A 22,945-nucleotide genomic window follows, 5' to 3' on the forward strand; every position below is an offset into this window, starting at 1 on the left:
AAGGTGCCAGGGGAACTGGGCAGAGCTGAGGGTGCGAATCAAGGCTGATGATGAAGCAAAACCGAGATCCCTAGTTTGAATCTAAAAGTTAGGATCCCCAGATGTGGAGTCCAGCTGACCCCCCTTCCCCCCCATCTAGCTGTGTATCCTCGGGCAAGTCGCTTCACCTCTCTGAGTCTCAGCCTTCCCAGTAGTAAGACAGAAGTGATACTGCCTTGCAGGGGTGGTGAAAGTCTAAGACAAGACAATGAGGGTCAGCAGCCATCATGGTACCAGGATGTAAAAGGTATATAGGAGGGCTAAGATGACTCAGCCTCTCCCTGTCCCCTCTCTGCTTAGGGCAGGGCAGGGTCAGATCACAGAAGCAGGTGATGTGGAGGTGAGAAGAGGCACAGGCTGGGTCATGCGGGACCTGTCCAGGCTGGCGGGCTGTCCAGGAAGCCAGGGGTCTGGAGGGCAGGGTTCTGGGCAGGATCCTCGGGGGCCTGCCCTGATGACTGAGAGGGACCTTTCAGCAAAGACCTTGCGGGCCCTGAAAGGTGGGAACACAAGTTAATAGGACTAATCCAGCCCTTTCCTCTCTGAGGATGCTGCTGCAGGAACAGACAGGTGGGCAGATGCTCCCATGCAACCTTCTCTGTGTTTCCTTGTTCCTGAGCTCTCGGATCTCCGTCCATCCCTTCTCCTCAGCCCTACCTCAGTTTCCTTCCAGATCTGCTCCCCACTCCCTGAGCCCCCCATCCTTCGCCACCTCCCACTGGCTAACACAGTCTCCTGACACTGCCCTCTGGCTTTGCAGCATCCCACACACTCCCCAGGGGCCTCTGGATCGACCCTCCTGCCTCTTCTCTGAGCTCCTACTTCATCAAGGTGTATCTGCTTGGTGTTGAGACAGAGCGCTGAGTACACTATTTCATACTAAGGAGTGAGTGGCTCATACCTCGCCCACATTTAACATCCAATGAGTGCCTTTTCAGGCAGCACAGAAGAGAAATTCAGGAGCAGGGAATTCTTCTTAGAACACACAAATCTCCCCTAGGAGAAAAGGACAAGAGAGGAGTCTGTGGCCATGGTCCTCAATTCCATGATTTATGATGGGAGATGCTTATCAGGTTTTCCTTTTTTTTTTTTTTTTTTTTTCCTCCCCATTGTTGCCTTTTTTCCCCTCTGGCTTTATTGAGGTGTGATGACAAATAAAAATTATATGTATTTAGGCTGTACAATGTGATTTTTTAAGGTGCACAATGTGATGATTTAATATGTGTACACGTTGTAAAATGATTACCACAGTCAAGGTAATTACACATCCATCACCTCACATAGTTGCCTTTTATTGTGTGTGGCGAGAACATTTAAGATTTACCCTTGTAGCAAATTTCAAGTATACGATACAGTGTTACTAACCACAGTCACCAGGTTATAGTTACATCCCCTTAACCTTTTGTTAACAATGTTACAAAACAGCTGACAAAACAAATAACTGTGTGTTGCTATTTAAAGACTTAAATCACCCATCTCATTTGGCTGTGTTTACAATGAGATAGAAACATAATTTAAGTAAGCGCATTAATGTTTTATTAATACTATTCAAGAGCTGCTGGCTACACAAAACCCAAGCCTCTCACACAAGCTTTTCTGCTCCCCCGGCGTCCGCTCTGCTCTCTGCTCTTTCAGCCTGGGTTTCATCTTCTAGGACGACCACTTTAAGTCTGCTCTGAGATTTCAGGTCTCTGGGGCAGCAGCGAAAGCAGGGAGAGGCCATCCCTGGAGATAAAGTGGAGTTGAAGGAGGAGCTAGCATCTTAGGACAGTGTAGGGAGAAGAGTGGAGTGTGCTTGGGGCTGAGGGCAAGGAGCTTGAAGAAGTGGGATTCAAGCCGTGGAGAGAGGGGAGAGGCAGTGCGTTCATTTTCTGCTGGTACCACAAGGCTGGGTAATGAACAAGCACATGACTTTAGTGGCACAAACCAGGAGCATGGAGGCGGCTCACGGGCCCGTGGGGTGAGCTTTTGTAGGCAGGGTTTCTCCTCAGACTGAGGTCAGGTGGGGTCAGCTAGGCAGCTCTGGTGACGTTGGCTGTGCTCACTTGCACCCCTGAGGGTCGCCTGGCTGCCGGCTGGTGCACACCGGCTGGTGCACGCGGCCTCGGCTGGCTGACTGGGCCCTTAGCCCTGCTCCTCCTGGCTCCCCTCCGGCAGGCCAGCCCCGGACGGCCCGTAGCAGGAGCAGAGCAGGGAGAGCCCACTCACTCCAGCCTCCACCTATGCCACATTCGCTGACATCGCAGGGGGCCAAGCAAGTTACATGACCCAACCCAGAGTAGGGGTCGCGCTGCAAAGTGACATGGCGAGAGGGGTGATGCGGGGAGGGGGCGGGGCTGTGGCCGTTAATGCAGTCACCCGGAACAGGCTGGCGGAAGTGGAGGGGCCGCGTGCACAGGTTCCACATGGGAGCTCGACTTCCCCAGAGTTGGGCCAAGAGCCAAGAGTCAGACACAGAAGCGCGGCGCCCGCGTTTCACGCTGTGTCATTGAGGGCCCTTGTTCAAAGGTCGCTGACCCTGGAGCCCCCGTCCTCTCTGTGTTCAGGAGAGCAATTCTTCATTTTTGTGCCAGTTGACCGCAGGACACAGAGCCCCTGTGGTCAAGGGCCTCACGGTCTAAGGTGGCGGTTCTCAGCCACGGCTGCACGTCACCCGGGAACTGTAGAAAGTGCTGATGCCAGGGCCGCGCCCACCAAGCGCTCGCTTGACTCATCTTGCAGGAGAGGGTGCTGGGTGGGCATTTTTAAAGTTCCCAGGTGGTTCTAAGGTGCAGCAAGGGCTGAGGGAGGCACAGAAGGGTAAATAGGTGAGTCCCACCCAGCAGGGTCAGGGGTGGGGCTGTGCAAGAGCAGAAGGGCAGTGAGGCTGGGGAGGGGGCGGAGGGCTTCCCGGAGGAGGAGATGTCTGTGTTGGATCTTGCAGCATGAGTGGGGTCAACAGAGCATTTGGGGGTACGGCATTCCAGAGGGAGAGAATGGCAAGTGAGGAAGCCAGGAAGACCCCACACGTCTGAGACTTCTTCAAGGCTGGCTGTGAGTGTCGGGTTCACTCTTCTCTCGTGGGCCTGGGGATGGGCACATGGGGATGGGAAAGCTGACCTGGATCTTTAGCGACTGGTAACACAGCAGCCACGCCAGCAGCGCAAGTCTGTTTTCTCATCGTACAACCATGTCTTTTATTCTCTGGATTCTGATGCTTGACTCCTTCACGCCCCAGGCCACCATCCTCTGCCCTAGTCACCCCAGGGCCAGGTACCAGACAACCAGGGACAGCCCCTGTGCCCCTGAGCCCCTGAAATTGTTCCGACTAGCCACACCTAAACCTGCCTGCCTGCCTCGCCCATTCCTTCCCACGGAAACCACCAGAAAGGCTCTTGCTCACGTTTTCACCCGTCTCTCTCTGCCTCATGACCCACCCCCGGGCTTCCCTGTGTGGCACCCCCATGGCGTGGCATGCTCCCTCCTCTTGGAAACTGTGAGTAACAAGCTATCATTTCAATGGCAGTTGGCTCCTAATCTGTTGGAATTACTGTACTTCACGTTTTCTATTAACAGACTCTATTTTAGAGCACTGATTAACTGGACTCATTTCGAAGAATTGCCTCTCCATCTGTTGCTAACATATTTGTTGGTGAGTGCTCCCCTAGACGGTGATGGCCGGCAGCATCGACACCCCCTTCCTCCTTGTCAAAACATTTTGTCGGCCGTCTCATCGCGCCGGGAGGAACAGACTCTGGGGAATGAACAGCTCAGGCACGAGCCGTTCCCCATGCCTGAGGTGTGGGGATGGGAGCAGCTGAGGAGGAAGTGGGGGAAGCCACCCAGACAAGTTGGGGGGCAGGTTTCTGCTAAGTCTGAGGAGCCAACAGGAGGTGTCATTTTTCTAGATGGGGTTCCAAGAGTTTAAGGGGAAAATGTAGGAAGGCAGTTTAAAGCTATTCTGGTGCCCTTGGGAGGGTCAGAATTCAGTTCTTTTGGGAAGGCTGCTGGAAAGGGAAGTTTCTACTGCAGTGTGATGCTATGGGAGCATCTTAAAGTCCTAAAGACCCGGCACAGGAGTCTGTGATGTCCTGGTGAAGAGCCTCTTATTAGCTTCCTAGGGCCGCCATGACAAAATCCCACACACTGAGAGGATTTGACAACAGAAATGTACTGTCTCACAGTGCTGGAGGCTGAAATCCTGCCATCAAGGGGTCTGCAGGGCCATGTTCCCTCTGAAGGTGCTGGGGAGGGACCCGTTCCAGTTCTCTCTGCTGGCGACTGGGGGTCCCCTGGCTTGTGGCAGCATAATTCCAGTCTTCACATGGCGTTCTCCCCATGGGCATGTCTGTGTCCAAATTACCCCTTTCTATGGGGACATGAGTCAGATTGGGTCAGGGGCCCACCCTACTCCAGTGTGACCTCATCTTCACTAATTCCATCTGCAAAGATCCTATTTCCAAATAAGGCCACATTCTGAGGGACTGGGTGTGGGAGTTAGGACTTCAATCTGTGCAGTTGGAGGGGAGTGCAACTCAACCTATAATAGCCCCGTCTTCCCCCTAGGGGGTTTTAACAAATAGAAAAAAAGCAAGGAAGTGGCAGATAGAGGCCGAGACAACACCATCATTGCTGATCAAAGCTCGGGTTTGTGTCAGTCAAAAGGAGCTTCCTGCTCCAGGACCCCAGAGAGAGGAGGGCTCACCACCCAGACCCCCACCTGCTCGGGGCTGAGAAGCTGCCAGAGGGAGACCCAGAGCTTGGATGAACAGAGGAGGGCCCCGCGCCTGCTCACGGGAACCCGGCAGAGCTCTGCTGACAAACTGGTCAGTTCATCCCAGACTGACCCTTCGCCTAGTCTCTCCACCGCCCTCGGGAGGAGTGAGGAAGGGTGGAGAGGGGCAAAGCATGTACTTAGGGCAAATCCTTCCTGCAGCGTAGCCAAGGCACATGACTAATACACTTCCCTTCCACCTCTCTGTGGGGCATGCAATTTTACAGTCATATTAATCCGAGTATCATTCGTAGAGGGGTTTTTATAACCCTTTCCCAGCCATGATCTGCTCTTGACTCTGGGAGGTACCATGCTGGAGACTATCTTCTGACACTTAGCTTCTTTCCACTCCTTTCTACCTCCTGTATCACAAGGACCAGAGGATGGAACCACATTTACTGACTCTCTTGCAGCTAGGGTTCTGGATAAGACTTAGGTTCTGCCAACAAAATGCACTCAGGCGAGGTTTGGAAGGGGGAAAGGAAGCAGAGGCCGTCTTTTTAGGACAGAACCAAAGGATGAGAAAGCTCCATAGATGAGGGTCTTTGCTGAGGCTGGACTTTTGTAAACACTGTCTTGTCACCTGTTTCACAGTGTGAGCAGCTGAGCAGCCAGAATTCAAGGTCCTAGAGCCAGAATTCAAGTCCCAGGTAGGTGTGACCACAAGGCTTGTTGCTTCATTAAGCTTCTTTCTCTGGGGGCACTGAAGCCCAGGCCAGGAAGATGAACTGACTGAGGATATGCAGCTGCCCAGTGATGGGGTTGCCTCCGCCCAGGTCATGGGATAGCAAGACCGCTGCCTTCCCCACCAGGTCCCGGTCAGCTTCCCTGACTCATTCCAGGATATAAGCCTCCCCTCCATACAAATGTCCTCCATGAAGCCAGCAGCCCGGCCACAGGTGTCTCCAGCCCAGTATCAAACACTGTTCTGGAAACAGCGTGCAATTATGGTAATCTTAATAAGGCAGAGCTGGAATCTGGACCCGGTGTTAGCAGAGATATAGAAACAGAAGAAGAGCACCATCGTCGTATGCAGATGACATGCTTCTACGCCTAGAAACACCAAAGCCTCAAATGAAAAAGCTGTCTAAATTAATAGGGTCTTGTAAAAATTAAGATACAGACTTAACTGCTTTTCAAAGACTCAAAAAAAATTTTTAACAAAATAGAAGCTTTTTTCTCTCTAGGAAAAGTTCAGTCTCTCCTCCATGGAAGTTCCCAGGGGCCTAGGCTCCTTCTATGTCATTGCTCCTCATCTGTGTAGCTCAAAATGGGCCCCCCAAGTCCACATAAAAGGCAAGAAGATGCAGGGATGTGGGGGAAGGGTGTGGAATGAAGGAGGGAATTCTCATTCCCTTTAAGGAAATATCCTGGAAGTTGCAAATATCATTCTCATATCCCATTGGTCAGAGCCCGGTCATATGACCACAGCCTGCTGCAAAGGAGGCTTGGAATTGTCATCTTTAGCTGGGTAGCCATGAACTCAGTTAAAAATTCCATTACTGTTTGAGAAGGGGAGAAGGGATATTGAGCGATAATTGGCAGCTTCTGGTATGGAAGATGAATAGAGTAGCCAAATAGGAGACAACCAAAACTCAGGCTCTTTTTATTGTGCTAAAAACAACGAGGTAGAAAAAGAAGTAGAAAATATTCTCACTCAAAATGGTGACCCAAACTGTGTAATATTTAGGAATAAGTTTACCCAGGAAGTCACAAGGCCAGCTGAAGAGAACACTAGACATACTGAGACAGAATAAAGCAAGGTCTGAATGAAAGATTGTGACCCTGGATGGAGTACATGTCCACACTTCTCACGTGAATGTACGTTAGTGTAACTCCTATCAAAATCTTCGTAGAAGTGTTTCCTAGAGCTGGGAGGATTTTTTTCGGAAGAAAATATGTCTGAGAGTTACCAAGAAGACATTTAAAAGAAACAAGAGTGAGGGCAAACCATCCTCATCTAATATTATAACAGCCTACAAATCTGTTGTAATGAAGTTAACATGGTACTGGCCCAGCAATAAACAACAGTTCAGTGGAACAGAAGAGAGAATCTATAAGCAGATCCATTTATATGTGGAACATGATATAAAATGAAGGTCCCATTACAAGCTACTGGGAAAGTGAGTTTTTTCAATAAATATTAAGACAACTGGCTATCCATTTGGAAGAAATAGAATCAGGATGTTATGTTATACCATATGCATTCCGTATGATTAGGAGATTTAAATATAAAAGATAAATTATGGAAGTATTCTATGAAAATATAGAAGAATATGTAGAATCTTGAGGGAGGAATAGGTTTCTGGAACCTGGAAAGTTACAAGAAAAATACTACTCAGAAACTATAAAAATAATACGTTGATTGAAATTTTTAAATGTCCATATATAAAAGATACCATAAGCAAAGTCAAAAGGCAAACAGTAGGCTAGGAGAAAGAATCTGCAGGTGACAGAGCAGAGAGAAGGGTATGTGTGTTGAATAGACAAGGAGCTGTGGTTGAAAATTGACCGGGATTCTGGACAGGCAGTTCAGGGGCGACTGAGCCCGTGAAACGTGTGCGGCCTCCTCAGCAGCGAGATCCCGTCTCTCACCATCTGATTCGCCAAAAGTAAGTCATTGATGAGAGATGGTGCCAGTAGACGTGCAGAGAAATGCACGCTCTCCTATTCTGTTTATAGTACCGTCAGTTATAACTTGTGGGAACATAAACTGCATAGCCTTCCACTAGCCATGCCCCTGTGGGAACTTATCCAGCCAAAGTGAGAGTACCAATATGTGAAGATACGCTCAAGAATGCTATTGCTACGTGTTTTATAATATCAAACAAATAAGCAGGCAGAACAGGAAACAACCTGAACGCCGTAATAGGACTGTTGAATAAAATGGGATATAGCCATACTATAGAATACTGTGCGACGACAGGTCCACAGTTTCTCCTCTGAAACTCTTGGGGCCAGAGTTGTTTTCAAACCTCAGAATTTTTTAGATTTAAAAATATATCTAAATTAAATAATATATATCATATTAAGATGAAAATAATATAGAATAACATTTAAAAATCATATATACTGTATATTATGTAATACAACCATAGGGGCTTGAAGGAGCAACTTGTAATCAAATATATTAATATTTCTATAGCAAAACATGAATCGTCACCCTAAGTAGAGTAAATAGAACTATGAAGAGAAGTTTCAGGTCAGGTTTTATCACCAAACAGAGTACAAAAAAAAGATGTTGGCTTTATAGTAGAGGCTAAAGGACTGTGGACCTCATAGATGGATTGTGTGTATGGACTTGGAAGGATGCCCACGATACATGGCCAAATGTAAAAGTGGCTTTTACAATGACCCGTGGGGTATGATCTTATTATTGAAGGAGCAAACCAAAGTCCCGACACGTGTGGATGGAGGTTTGCGTAAGGACAGGGAGAAATAGTAGAGGAGCCAAGTGAATCAGCATGGTGACCCGGAGGGAGAGAACGTGGGAGAGTTGCAAGGAGTGACTCAAACACCTTTGTGTTCTTTGACTTATAATGAGCTGGCATTGCTTTCATAATGCAAATATTAAGATTTTTTAAGAGGGGGAGAAATAAAAGAAAACCGAATAAAAGCCATATTTGAAGCTTCCAGAATCCACTCCTGGTGGTGGCATGCCGCTGTGCTTGGAGGTGTAACAGGGGTGGGGTGCAGAAATGACTAAGATGTGCACACACTCTCGCACACCTCACAGTCAACGACAGGCGTGTGCGTTGATTTATCAGTTAGCGATGGGGACTGGGACGGTGCAGGGGTGGCCTGGCCCTGGCTGGAGAAGACGGAATTGCAGCCACGTTGGCAGAATACAAACACTGCTAAGGAGCCTCCCTGCTTCTTGTGTGCCAGCTCATTCTAACCATTTCATGTGTATTAACTCCCTGGCTCCTCCCAGCAGCCCTCTGAGATGGGCGTTTTGTAATCATTCATCCCCATTTCACAGATGAGGAAACTGAGGCCCAGGGAGATTAAGTTATTTGCCTAAGGTCACACAGCTAGTCACAACAAAGCTGAGAGCCAAACCAAGGCAGTCTGGCTCAGAGTCTGTGCAGCCACCTACGGCACGGCACTGCCTCTCTGCAGATAGGACCACGGATGGCTGAATGGGAGGGACCCTCATCCCAGCCCCGGAGGCTGGAGCTGGCTGGGTGTGTTCTCAGGAGGCTACCTAGGTGGAAAGGTTCCCAGCAAAGGCCCGGCTGGGAGACGTGGGCTTCATCCACCAGCACCTGACGGGTGGTGTGGATCATCCCTAACGGAGCACCGCCTGTTGCGTCTCACCCGGGGGCACTGGACCGAGCGCCCGCGAGCAGCCAGCTCACACGTCAGTGCTGGCCGTCGAGCCCGAGATTGGGGATTTGCACGTGAAACCGCTGGGGCTTTTGCTGTCCACCATGGCTGATCCCATCAGGCTCGCCTCTCCCATGGGTGGGCCTCTCAGCAGGCCTCATTGCACCTGCTCTGGCAGGTGTCTGTCCGTCTCTTGGAGGTGCCCTCAAAGTGCCCCCAGCGTCGATTTTGTGTACGTCACCCACCTCTGTATTTAAGCCCCACCATCCCAAACACAGCTCTCAGGTGTGCTGAAAATCCAACCATTTTCACAGGATGTGCCGACAAGCAAATGGAAAGAAATGTGACAGCCTTTCTATCTGACATTCAGGGGTCTCAGAGCTGTTTCTTTGTGTTCCAAACTCCCCAGAGAGCCATGCCTGGCCCTTCGGGATCCCCTCCCATCTCCCTCCCCTTCTTCCCTTCCTCTCCTTCCTCTTCTCCCCCGCCTCCTTGTCTCCTTCCTTCTTCCCTGTCCCCCTTCCTTCTTCTCAGGTTTCCTGAACACCTGCCTGGAGGTGCCCCCGGCCTGTCCGTGGCCCACCTGCTGCCATTCCTTTAGGCTGGATGGCAGGTGGTCCCAACCCCCAGCCCCCTCCCCACTGAATTCACCGGGTATAGACGAGGGCCCCCACTGACCATGGCCGACAAACAGCAGAACAAGAGTGTCCACTGAGCCTGACAGTCCTGTCCCCTTGTCCCTGCGTCCCCTCTCCCGCCTCGGCCATGATCGGTTCTCCTGAGGGAAGGAGTCTGGGCTGACTGGTCTCATTTATTCACCAGGAGCTTTCACTCTCTGGGTCAGCGCCTCCAAACTTGAATCCACAAAGCCTTTAACATGCCATCGATACATTTGTTTATTATAAATAACATGCACACACCAACAAAAAATACATATTATAAAACTTGCACATAAAATAGACATTTCTTTTCACCTCACATATTTATGTGTGTGTGTGTGTATATATATATTTTGGTGAGAACATTTAGGTTCTACTCTCTTAGCAAATTTCAATTGTACAATACGGTGTTATCAGCTATAGTCGCTATCTTTTACGTTAGGTCCTCAGAGCTTACTCACCTTGTAGCTGGAAGTTTGTACCCTCTTCCAACCTCTCCCTATTCCCACCCCCTCCCCCCTGCCCCTGGCAACCACTTTTCAAGTTTCTGTTTCTATGAGTGTGACTCTTTTTTAGATTCCACATGTAAGTGATACTGTGCAGTATTTATCTTTCTGTCTGACTTATCTCACTCAGCATCGTGCCCACAAGGTCCATCCGTGTAGGTGCAGACAGCAGGGTACCCTTCTTTCTCGTGGCAGATAATACGCCATCATATAAACATACCACGCCTTCTTTATCCATCCATCCATTGAGGGACTCTTAGGTTGTTTCCGTATCTTGGCCACTATGATAATACTGCAGAAAATAACATTTTCAAGATATCAGATAAAATACTACTTTAAGTAGAAGTTCTGGTATTTTCTTCCTGCACCCCACTTTGCAGACCACAGCTTTAAATCAGACAAAGAACTAACCCAGCTGCCTGCAGCTCTTGCTAACTGGGTTTTCTGTTTCTCTCTTTCCAGGGCACGTCCACATCACAGACTTCAACATAGCGACAATCGTGAAAGGCACGGAAAAAGCTTCCTCCATGGCCGGGACCAAGCCCTACATGGGTGAGTGTTCCGGGCCCCTGTGGGGTGTGACCTGGCCTGGTTCCTCTCCTGCTGCATCCCCAGCCCCTACCCCCATGGCCCACCCCACCCTGGCCCCGGCGTTCCCAGGATGTGCCCTCTCACACCTCGGGCCTTCGTTCCAGCTCTCCTCCCCAGAACCGTCCCCTCCTGTGTTTTCTAGAGAATTCCTACCCATCCAGAAAGCCTGGCTCTGGCTTAGGGAAAAAGAAACAAACCAACCCTTTTTATCTTTTCTTTGAACTCCAGTAGCGTTACCAGAGTATAGCTTTCATGTTGGTGTTTGGGGTCTATATTTATGGGTACACTACATACAGCTTGATTTTTGTTTGGGACTTTTGATGGAAGTATCATTTTTTTGTAAGCTTTCTGTTCCTTCCCTTTAGTTTTCTTTGCTAAAGACGCCTGTTATCTGCATGCTGGGTCTTCTTTGCCAGTCTTCGGTATTTGTCATTCTCAAGTCTTTCTTATCTCTTCCTTCATGTATTTAAAATGTTTCTCATTTTTCTTTCTCTTTTTTTAAAGCATTATCTATTGTGTTTATTTGCTTTGTACTCTTTCTCATGAAGTATTATTTCTGAAATAATTTTCCCTTTGTTTCTAATTTTTTTCCTGAGTTCTCTTGCCTGACTTCTGAGTTTTTTTAATTCTAATTTGTGTTGTGCTTTCATGTCTTATATAATTTTCTCAATGCCTGTGTTAGTTATTAATTCTTAATGTCTATATTAGTTATCAATTGCTGTGTAACAAACCATGTCGGAACTCAGTGGCTTAGAATAATAGCGATGTGTTGTTTCTCCCAACTCTGCCGTTCGGCTGGGTGGTTCTGCTGGGCCGGGCTGGCCTCGCTCTTCCCACTGGTGGGTCAGTTGGGAGCTAGGCTCAGCCAGGACAGCAGAGAAACTCTTGGAAGATGCTTTGGTTCAGGGTAGCTTTTCTCTCTGAATAGACTTCCATCTTCTGTTGCTCTGGTGAAATGTCAGAATCTGAGGCAGCTTGCTCTCTGGGATTTCCCGGCTCAGTTCCACTTGCCTGATTTTTCTGGACCTTCTCTGTCTTTTGTCTGTGGAGTCCCTGTCCTGGTCAGTTTTGATTCCACTCCTGACACTTTCTCCTTGGGATCTTTCCTAGAGGGGAGCTCTGCCTGGACTGAGTAAAGAGGTCTTGTGTCCCGGACTGTCCAGCTCCTGCAGAATTTACTGAGGGCCCTTTTGCTCACCTGATATTGGACTGGACAAGCTCCTCCTGGTCTCAGCTGCTCTTCTCAGCCTGGCCAGCTGTGTCCCAGGACACGCCTGCCGGCTATTTTGGAGTTCTCTGTCCTCTGGTCCGTCGTATGCTGCCTTGTTTCCTCCCTGTGTTGCCTTCCGTATAGAAATCATTACCATGGAGTTCTTGTCACTGGTGGTGGTTTGTCCCCACCCACTAGATTTCGGGGTTTCTGGGGACAGCTTAGTTTCATAGCACGTGTTGCCCACAGTCCTTGGTTTAGCTATTCATCTGCTCTATCGGTTTTTCGCTCTGTGTGGATTTGTGGAGATTCAAAAACTATGTCATCGTGTCCCCAGAGTCCACTCCTTGTGTCATTCATCTTGTCACACACATTAAATAAATGAAGTTTGACAATCAATAAGGGTAAGGATAATACTTTTTAGTATTTCCTACGTGCCACACATTCAGCTGAGTGCTTTCCACCCATAAGCTTATTTAACCCTCTCAAATGTGAAGCAGGAGCAAATATTCATTCCCACTTACAGCTGAGGAAATGGGCAGACAGAGGTTGGTGACTTGCCCAGGGCAACGTCGGTGGTGAGAGTCAGGCCCAGGTCAGGGTGAACCCCAGACGGTAGACACACGAGTGAGTCTGTTCACCTCGGAGGGTCCTCTTGGGATGCTGAGCACGTACCCCAATAAGGCTTTCACTGTTGATGATCTGTCTCCAATTCCTTTCCAGACGGATCCAGAGCTGGGGCAGGTCTGTCCACAGAGGTCACTGCCTTAAGCTTCAAGACCAAATGGGCAGGAGAACGGGAGTGGGGGAAGAAGGGAGGCCGCCTCCCCGGGTCCTGGGCCGTGCAGCGGGGTGGGTTCAGCCGTCTTCTCTGTGTGGGGAACACGGCAGGCGCAGCAGGTATGTGGCGCGGCAGGAGCGATGTGTTTGGTTGTGAGATGTCTGTGGGAACTTCACAATGGTCACATGTGCTCCGAGCATCCCCAGAGGGACGTGGGCTGGCTCTGTGGGTAGGGAGGTACCAGCACCAAGAGGCGGCAAAGCCGACGCAGTGACACATCCCCCAGGGAGGATGCGGGAGAGAGCCCGGTTCTGAGGCCAGGGGAATGGCTTCCCGAAGGGACGGGTGGGGGGTCGAAGGAGTCCTGGTCTCTAGAGGGAGAGCGGAGGGAGAGGCGGCGTGGCGGGAAGGGTCACCCGTTTGCAGCCACCTCCATAACCCTGTGAGTTAGTGCCGACCGCCATCAGGCTGGTGCAAGAAGCACAGAGCGCTCCAGGAAGGTGGATGCTGGGTCGCTGAGACATTCAAGACAGCATCGCACCAGCCCTGAGCTCGGCCCTGCTTTGCCACACGCGTGGCAGACCCTGCAGACACTTCACAGACTCCACTCGGACCTGCCTCGCCTCGTCCCCTGGCTCCCTACCCACGTCTGAGGCGGCTCTGTCCTGCTCTCAGCCTCTAGGAAAGCAGACCAGGGGTGACCCAGCTGGCCACTCTCCACAGTGGCCCCTCCTTCAAAAGGGAAAAGAAAACCAACATGTATTGTGACCCCACTATAGTCTGTGATCATACTGAACCCTCAGAAGATCCGCGTGAGGTTTCTGCATCTCTCCATTTTATATATGAGGAACCTGAGGCCCAGAGAGGCCAATTAACCTGCCCAGAGTCACGTAGCTGGCAAGTGAAGGAGCCAGAATTTGAAGCCATGTCTATTTGGATCCAAAGTCCGTGCTTTTGCGTCTATATCAAGCTACCTTTTTGACACTGAGTTTCTGTGTCATAAAGCCGTATTTCTCAGACAAGAAAAACGTTTATTGTCCCAGCTGTATGTAGGATTCAGGCCTTCTGATGTCCTTCTAATTAGGGGAGCTTCGGTCCTGAATTAACAAGCAAATGCAGAGGAGAGATTTTTATGGGATTTGGAAGGCACACCGATGTGCCGAGTGGATCTATCTTCAGACACCGCGGGGGTTGATGGCACCGGGCAGTGGGAGTTTCGTGGCGAGGATGGGGTGCTGGAGAATGCACTCGGTGAAGCCATCCTGCGGCTCCCAGGGCCGTAAATTCCTGCGGTCAAGGGACGGCTTTGCTGACCTCGTTCACTTGAGCTGTTCAGCTCAAAGGCTCGGTAACAAATTCCCAGAATGTTCCAAACACAGATTCGGGGGACGGGACGATGGGTGAGCTTCCAAAGGTCGCTCACGATGGATGATCTCAGAAGAAACATTTGCATAGAACTGAATTCTCATTAATTAAAAGAGCAGATGGAATTCACAGTCGGAGAAAACAATTCTCTCTGCAATTGGATTAGCAGTGAGAACGTTCAGCGGCCGCCCAGGGCTCCAGAGCGTGTGCACCTGAGGTGAAATGAGAGCTGAGCACTAAGTCAGCAAACGTTTATGGAGCAGTTAGGAGGCACAGGGCTGAGTCAGGCCCTGGCGCCCAGAGGTGAATAATGTTCTCCAGGGCCTCAGGGCTCCCTGTCTCGTGGGGCAGACGGATGTGTAGACGTAGATGGAAGCAGGTCACTGTCAAGACACATTCCCGGAGAAGGCGACAGTCTGAGTTAGGCTGCTAGAGCATGCTCAGGGTTTGCCGGTCAGGCAGGGATAAGCAGAGGCGTTTCAGGCAGAGGCGACAGCCAGTGCAAAGGCACGGTGGTATGGAACAGCACAGTGTGTTGGGAGAACTCAGCAGTTCATTGTTTAGTAACTTCTAGAACAAGAGGAGGTGGGGACGGAGAGACGGGACAGGGCAGAGCACCAGGCCTTGACTGTCGGGGTAAAGGCCTAGGGAGCCGGCAGAGTTCAGTGCTAGAGATCGTCGTGATCAGACTCATGGGATCGGGCCCCATGTTGGCCTTGGAGAAACAAACGGGTCCCCAGGCTTGCCCGGAATGGGTCCAGAGGAAGTCTGGGCTTCAGCCCAGGGCAACCTGGAGTCTTCCACTTAGCGGCTGGGGGCCCTTGGGCGAATCTCATCACCTGACATAATGACATGAAGTGCGCAAGCCTGGTGAGCACTCAGGAAGTGTCGACTGCCAACCTCGGGACCCGACGGTGCCCTCATCTGAGAGACGGGATTACTGATGATGCACTCTGCCTTAGCAGGTGCTTTGTGAGGACTTGACGACGAGACTATAGAAAGTACAGAACACAATCCCAACAAAAGTAGATGCACAAAACCGGCAGCTGATATTATTATTGTGGTTGTTGTCATCGTTGTTATTTAGACGATTGATTATTTGGGATATGATTAGCACTGGGGATCCAGAGCCAAGTCTGGCATTCCCTTGCCTTATGGAGCTCACAGTCTAGGGAGGGAAGCAGACCCTAAACAAACCCTAATTCATTATAGGACCCTGGCTGGCCATGGAGGGGGCGCACTGGGGACCATGGGGCTGGTGCCCTGTCAGTACACCCCAAATGTCAGTTCCCTTTCCCGGGAGGCTGCAGCGAGCAAACAAGGACGCTTGTACTCCTTGTTGAAATGATCGTGAAGTGTGCCGTCCCCCGTCCCAGAGAAAGGGACAGAGTCAGCATCAGACCCAGGCCAGGGAGGCTCCAGTGCCCAGTACCTTTCAGAGAACCTGCCAGGCACGTTCATCCATCCATTCATCCATCCATCCATTCATTCGACAGATTTATGGAGCACCGTCTATGTGCCAGGCAGTGTCCTATGGGCCAAAAACAGATGTGTGAAGAGACAGACAATATTCCTGCCCTCATTCGTTTGGCTGTTTGTGAGGGACACGGTCACTTTAAAAATCATCAGCCCGATAACTATGTGGTTGAGATGTTAATTTTTGAGGGACAGTTTCCATGCAGTGAGGTGCACTCATTTCGCGTATAGTTCTGTCAAGTTGGACAAACATGCACAGTCCTCCAACCAGCATCGCAGCGAAGACACGGGGCTGCCCCATCACCTGCGAAACTCCCTCCTCCCCGCCCCTGGCAGCCAACAGCTGTGCCCTCTGCTCTAGATTCGCCTGTTCCAGAAAGTCCTGTAAACGCAGCCGTACTGTCTGCAGCCTTCCGGATCTGGCTTTTTTCACTTAGAAGGATGTATTTGAGATTTACCCGTGTTGTGACATGTAGAGTAATTACCAGGAGGTGGATCGCTGGGTCGAATGGCAAGTGTATGTTTAACTTTCTAAGCAGTTGACGAACTGCTTTCCGGGGTGGCTGGACCATTTTACAGGCCGGCACCATGTAGGGGTCCCTTGCTCTGCGTCCTCCCAGGACCGGGTGTGGGCCTGTGGTGGTTGTTCTAGCCATTCTAAGAGAGACATAGGGGCTTTCATTTATGACTTCCTGATGGATAATGGTGTTGCACAGATTTTTATTTGCTCATTTGCCATCCAGATACCTTCTCTGTGAAGTGTAAGAATAGATGAATTAGACTGGAGAGGTCAAAAAACCTTTGCTGAGGGAGTAGCTTTTCATCTGGGTCCTAAAGGATCAGCAAGTGTTGTTCAGTACAAAGGGTGGAAAAGCATTGCAGGGAGATGGAACTGCATTCACAGACCCCCTGAGGCAAAAGGAGCTTGTCACGTAGAAAGAACAAAAAGAAATCTAGAGAGACCTGAACCAAGAAAGCCAGGAGAATGAGCCTGGAGCAGGGCCAGATCACGCAGTGCCTGCACGCCACATCAAAGACTTTGGTTTCTGTATACGGCAAGTTCAGTGGGAAATTTTAAAGAACATTAATCGTCTTGGATAAACAGAGAATCTTGGAATCCTTTAAGAGAGTGGCACTATTTCAATGAGCTTTTCTACGAGTATAACGTACTGTTTAGATGTTCATCCCCAGTTTCACCCAGTGATGCTGTAAAACGCACCGATTCTAACCCTGTGCTTCCAGTTGGAACATCATTCCTATGACAACTTCCAAAGGTCTTTTTTTAACCGACTCCTTTAATCTGGCACGTGTCACATGAAGCAGTGTTCTGGAGCTAGAGCGTCATTGATCTCTGCACCTCGTCAGAGCTGCTGTGTTTGCTCATCAGCCAGGGGCCCTCCCCTCCTCCTCCTCTTCCCATGCAGACGTGTGACGTCCTGTTGATCGACAGCTGAGCGGCGTCCTACGTGCTTTAATGAAACCAGCCTTCTGTCGCTATTGATGTTACTAGCATCCCCAGAAAGAGAGGAATTGTCAAACTGACGCAGCATTTCGCCTCATCACAAATTAATGTGAAAGCATGTGACTCCTGACTCCTGCCCAGCGAGAGAGCCAAAGAAATATAAATTACCCCGAGGGGTCCAGCCGGAGGCCAGGCATGCTGCTCGTCTCTGCTGTCCACTGTGTTTTGGCACACCTTAGCGCACAGACTTATGATGGAGCGCTCGAATCGTTGGGGAACGTGTCCAACAGGAGCTCTCTGAGCTGTGCTTTCATTCAAGTGTGCATTTCACTGCTCGGGCAATAAGGAATTGATACAGTAATAACACCCCATCTGTTGGGAACTTGCTATGTGTCACTGCCTGTACTAAATGTGTCACATATATTATCTCACTATGGGGTAGGGGCGCTTATTGTTCCAAAGAATCTGCGACTTACGCAGGGGTTAAGGGCTTGCCCAGTGACAAGCAACCAGCAAAGGTAGCCACTGGGATGCAAAGCCAGGACTCTGTGACTTCAACTTCTTTGCAACTATGATGCCTTGAGCGTCTGCTTCTAGACCAGCTTCATGCTAATCCCTGAGGATCTGGGGCTGACTTAGTTACACCCCCGCCCTCAAGGAGCTCACAGCCCAGTGAGGAAGATGGATGTGTATGCCATTAATTAAAATACAGCCTGATCAGTGGTGCAACGGAGGAACGGGCGAGGGTTTGGTGAAAAACCAGAACATAGATGGATGTACTTGGCCAGGAGCAGGGAAGAGAGAGAACGAAGGAACAGCAAGGGATTCGATGAACATTCCTTAGGGAGAGTGAAATTTGGTCTGGGTTTTGAAGTATGAATAGGAGTTCATGAGTATGAAAAACAGGGTAAGGATTCTCAGGCAAGTCACAGAAGATTAAAAATAAAGTGTGTCCTGTTCTTTAAAGTTGGCACAATGTGGGTGATAAAGACAGTGGCCGAATATGAGGCTGTGAGGGAGGTTGGAGCCTGTTTTCAGGAAGTTTTCATGCTAAGGAGTTTGAACTTTATTCTACAGTAAATAGAGAAACTTGGGATGATTTTAGTTAAGTGATTTGAACATGTGAATAGTAACAATACAACAACAATATTAGAGAGCATTCATTGAGTGCTTAATAAATATGTGCAGAACTTCGCTTTCTCTTTACAACATCAGGCAGCGGAGATTGTTATTCCTTTTTACAGATGAGGGAAACCGAGGTACAAATAAGAGCTTAAGTAGCTTGCCCGAGGCCATCGTGCCAGTGAGCCTGGAGAAGGGGCAGTTGGAGAGGGAGGAGTTGGCGTGAGTGTGCAGTGCCCATGGGACCTCTAGGTGGAGGTGTCCAGGAGGCGGGGGCTGCACAGACCTGGCCCTTCTGCCAGCCGGGACGTGCAAGCTGGAGACACAGTCTTGCCATGAAGAAAGGATCAGTGGGCAGGAGACCTGGCTCCAGTCCCAGCTGGGCTGGACGTCGCTGACCTCCTCCAACAGGCTTCAGCTTCCTCCTCTGTAAAATGTAGGGGAGGAGGGCCTTACCTCAAAGGTCCCCTCTGGGCTGAAATGTGGTAATTCTATGTTCCCAGTCAAGAAGGCGGCAGCTCCTGTCGAAACAGATGCTGGCAGCCCGTCAGCTCTTCGGCCAGCCATTGAATAGCATGTCACGCTCCACTGCAGCTACCGAAACCTTCAGCAATATCCACGGAGCTGATGCAGTGGGGTAATAATTATAACTGAGGAGGTGATTGCACTTCCTTCGTATTTTTGGTCTGATGCAGAAGTGCGCTCTGCGTGGTTAGCGCAGGGCAGCAAGTCTCACCAAATGCGTGTTTACATTTCCAAGGGACGAGAAGGGCCATCTCTTTCAGTTGGTGCCCCACGTTCCTGCTTTTCTGGAAGGCCAATTATGGGATACCCCTTGGAATCAAGACTGATTTTCCATGGAAAACCTGCTTTGGCAGAATTGCCCCACCGCTGGTAGAGATGGTTAGCGGGAGGTGAGGCTGGTCTTTCCACGCTGCTGGGCAGTGGTTGGCAAGCGGCTGTAGGCTCCATGGCGTCCAGTGCCCGCCCGCCCACTGTGTTTATCTGTGCCTCACGAATACCCATGGAGTGTGCTGGTGTGCTCGGCACTGTGAAAGATCCTGGGACGTCGCAGGGAAGCAGACAGGCGCTGTCAGGACGCGATTCCAGAGCCGCTTTCCATAGGATTTTAAATCATTTTTATTAATGTGCCTGTGAATGGTGAGCCACTTATTTTTTTTTTTCTTGGGTTACGTCAAACCCCTAATTTCCTCAAATGTAGATTTCCTGGATCTTCATAAATACTGTTTTTTTTTTATTTTGGTTCCAATTGAATGAGCAGATTTAACACGATGACTTTGTAGATATTTTGGAATATGAAACATATAAACTGTATATTTTATAGATACATATTATAACATTATTTTTGTTTTCAGCATAAACATAAAGATGGTATAAATTGGTGGAAGGTGTTCGAATTTTGAAGGAGACAGAGCAAGGTAGTGATCGTCCTTCTGGGTGACCGTGGAGAGTGGGGGAGGCCTGGGTCGCATGAGGCTCTGAGCCTCAGGAGCTGTGTCGCCTGGCGTGTTACTTCACCTCTTCAAGCCTCAGCTTCCTAAAATGGAGATAATAGCACCCACATCACAGGGTCCTTCTGAGGATAAAATGAGATAATGCACGTGAGACCACAGTCAGTGCTCCGTGGATGTTGGCTCTCCTGAGGAGTGAGTAATGTATGTAAAAAGCCTGGAAGGACTTCTGGCATGTGCTGGATGCTCAGTCAATGGCCACATTAATGTTGCAACTCTCGGTGCCATAAAGGACACTGCTGCTCATGTAATAAAGGAACGGCTGGTTGCACACTGGGCTGATGGTTGTCTGAACCACATTCCAGTCTAGGCTCTTCCCCTTGCTGTCCCCACGGCCCTGAACATGCCCCTTTACCCCTCTGTGCCTCAGTTTCTCCATCTGTGGCTTAGGGTGCTTCGAGGAGAGGTGTGGTTAATATATGAAGGAATCTTTGTTCCCTGGAAAGCTCTACACAACTGTTTGTGCGTGATGACGATTGTTATCGTTGGCATTTCCAAAGCCGCAGATAGTCTCAGGGTTGGCCCTTCCCCCCACCAGGGCATTGCAAGGAGTTTTGGTTGGGTTTTATTTTTCTGGAAGGCCTTGGGGAGTTCCATTCATCCATAATGCAAGCAGAGGTACCCAGATCTTGGACCCTGGACATCTTCTCTGGGCGTAGCCATAGCCGACTCTGATTATCTGCTTGGTTTGTCGTTTGCTGTCCTGGGGAGCCAGGGCTCCCCTTTGAGGGGTGCTGTCATCGCTCACTGTGCTCCAGGGAGCCCTCAGTCCCGGCCTTGACAGCATTGGCCCACAGCATCCCAGTTTCTTCCTCAGCCAGACGCAGCAGCAGCTCCGATTCCGTGTCGCTGTGCAGATCAAATGAGTTAAGACTTGCTAAACTCTTAAGACAGGGTTTGTTGGTCCACGGCAGATGCTCCATAAAGATTAGCTATCTTTATTAGCAGTGTGTTAAGAGCTTAGAACAGTGCTTGGCATACAGCAAAGGCCGTGTAAGTGTTTGCTGTTTTTATGATGATCGTTCATTTATTTAGTCAATCAACAAACCTTTCCCACATGTCTTCTTCATGCCAGGCAAGTCACGGGGCCCGCAGGGAGCTCAGAGTCTAGCAAAAAGCAGACCAGTAAGTAAAACCGCAGCAGGAGGCGGGACTATTGTGACCAAGAGATGCCTGGGGAAGGTGGGACGGAGAGGAAGCCCTCTAGGGTTGGGGACGATAAGAAAACAGTAATAGCAGAGCTGTATTTTGAGGAGTATTTGACACGTGTAAAGAGCCGTGCAGAGTGTCTAGCTCCCTGGACGAGAGAACTCTGGAGCCACACCTTTTGTGAGAGAGCCCCATGAATTAGGGGAGAGAGCAAGAGACAGACAGGGTGTTCTAGAAACAGCAAGCAGCATGAGCTGCTGGAGCCCACAGTGACCGTGGGCAAGCCCGGGGGCACAGGTCAGCCTGGGAGACCTACAGGCAGGTGCTCAAGGGCTGAGGGCCAGACGACACCATTTGGACTCCCCCTCTAGGGCACACAGGTTTCCAGCCCTAGCACCTGCCTGTAGGATTCCACTGAAAAATCACAAAAATTCCACGATCAAGTCAAATAAATTTCCAGGCCATGCTTGCTATTGAGTCAGGCCCCTTCGAGAGTCAGGAAAGTTCATTAGCACATTAACGGCTCTGAGAAGTCCTGCAGGAAAGCATGTGGTTGAACCTCGTCATTTCCCAGACATGATTGACCTCAGAATCCTTCCTCCTCCAGAGTCAACAGCCTCACACAGAGCGGGTGGCATTCCCGGGAACAGGCTGTGAAATAGCCATGGTGAGAGGACAGCTTTCAGCAGGGCACTGCATGGTCTGAGTCGCGTATCAGTAAGCTAGCTCCTTCGTCAGAGCAAGGACACACTGATGAGGGCGACTCCGGAGGCCAGAGGGCTGGTTGGGAAGCAGGTGACAGGGAGAAAGATGGGAATGTGAGGAGGGGCCGGATGTCAGCAAAGAGGAGGAAGGGGTCACAAGAGCTATAGGTGGGCAGACTCATCCAGCCTTGGCGGCTGAGTTGAACTGCGCCAATAATGGGAACCCCTGGAACCTGCCAGCCAGGACTAGGAGTTCCAGCCTTGGCCCCAGAGTTGATGGGTGCGTGGCCGAGGCAAGCCACTCTTGCCCCTCAAGCCCAGTGGCCAGTTCTGACGCAGAGGGGACAATGACAAGCTGGTTTCCAAGGGACCCTTCACCGCTGCCGTGCTGACACTCCGAGAGGCCATGAACCGTCTCTACTTCTGAGGCAGACAAGCAAGGAGCTGGACCAGCTCTGTGGTGTCACGTGTGACAGAGCCAATGGACATGCATTTATTAAGTGCCTACTGTGTACTTGGCTGAGCGCCGGGCCCTGGGAGGAAAGGAAGGAAGGACCAGTCCTCGGGTTGGCAGTCTCCTCAGTAAAGGAGCAAAGACTTGGGAGTCAGCCCAGCGAGAACGGCTGACCCCAGGTCTGCCCCACCGCTGGACGGTCTGGAGCAACTTCCTCCCTGCTCCCCTGGGGCTGCACAACAGACGACACAAACGTGGCGACTTGAAACAATACAAATGCATTCTCTCACAATCCTGGAGGCCAGAAGTTCAATATCACGGGGTCTGCAGGGCCGAGCTCCCTCGGAAGGCGCTGGGGCAGGGTCCTTCCTGCCCCTTCCCCCTCCTGGTGACTCCAGGCATCCCTGGGCTCGCGGCTGCATCGCTCCAGTCTCTGCCTCCTCCATGTCTCAAGCCTCCCTCTCCTTTCTCTCATGAGGACTTCGGTCCCTGGATTTAGGGCAGGCCCTAAATTTCATCTTGAGGTGACTTTATCTTGAGACCCTTGATTCCATCTGCAGAGACCCTACTTCCGAGTAAGGCCCGTTCACAGGTCCAGGGGTTAGTGTCTGGACATATCTTCTGAGGGGGCATTATTCACCCACCATACCCCTTCGCGCCCCTGCTTCTGGTTGCAGAGTGGCCATGCTAGCCCTTGTCGCACTGGCTGGTTGGGAGGACTGAGAGGCTGTTTGCATACGGTCCTTACCGAAGCACCTGAGAACTGGTTACCGCCTACTATTCACTCATCCGTGTGTGGAATGTTGGTGGCAG

General features: G+C 50.3%; 1 protein-coding gene across 2 annotated transcripts in view; it reads left to right on the forward strand.

Moving 5' to 3' along the window:
* The window catches only part of STK32B (serine/threonine kinase 32B), a 337,777-nt gene that overhangs the window by 274,983 nt on the left and 39,849 nt on the right, over window positions 1-22,945 (forward strand). For both annotated transcript variants that reach the window (XM_046656895.1, XM_046656896.1), the window contains exon 6: window positions 10,749-10,838. In XM_046656895.1, coding sequence (XP_046512851.1) covers window positions 10,749-10,838 — 90 coding nt within the window. The remainder of the gene's footprint in view (window positions 1-10,748; window positions 10,839-22,945) is intronic.

The sequence above is a fragment of the Equus quagga genome, chromosome 3, assembly GCF_021613505.1.
Source record: "Equus quagga isolate Etosha38 chromosome 3, UCLA_HA_Equagga_1.0, whole genome shotgun sequence".
Classification (NCBI taxonomy): Eukaryota; Metazoa; Chordata; class Mammalia; order Perissodactyla; family Equidae; genus Equus; species Equus quagga.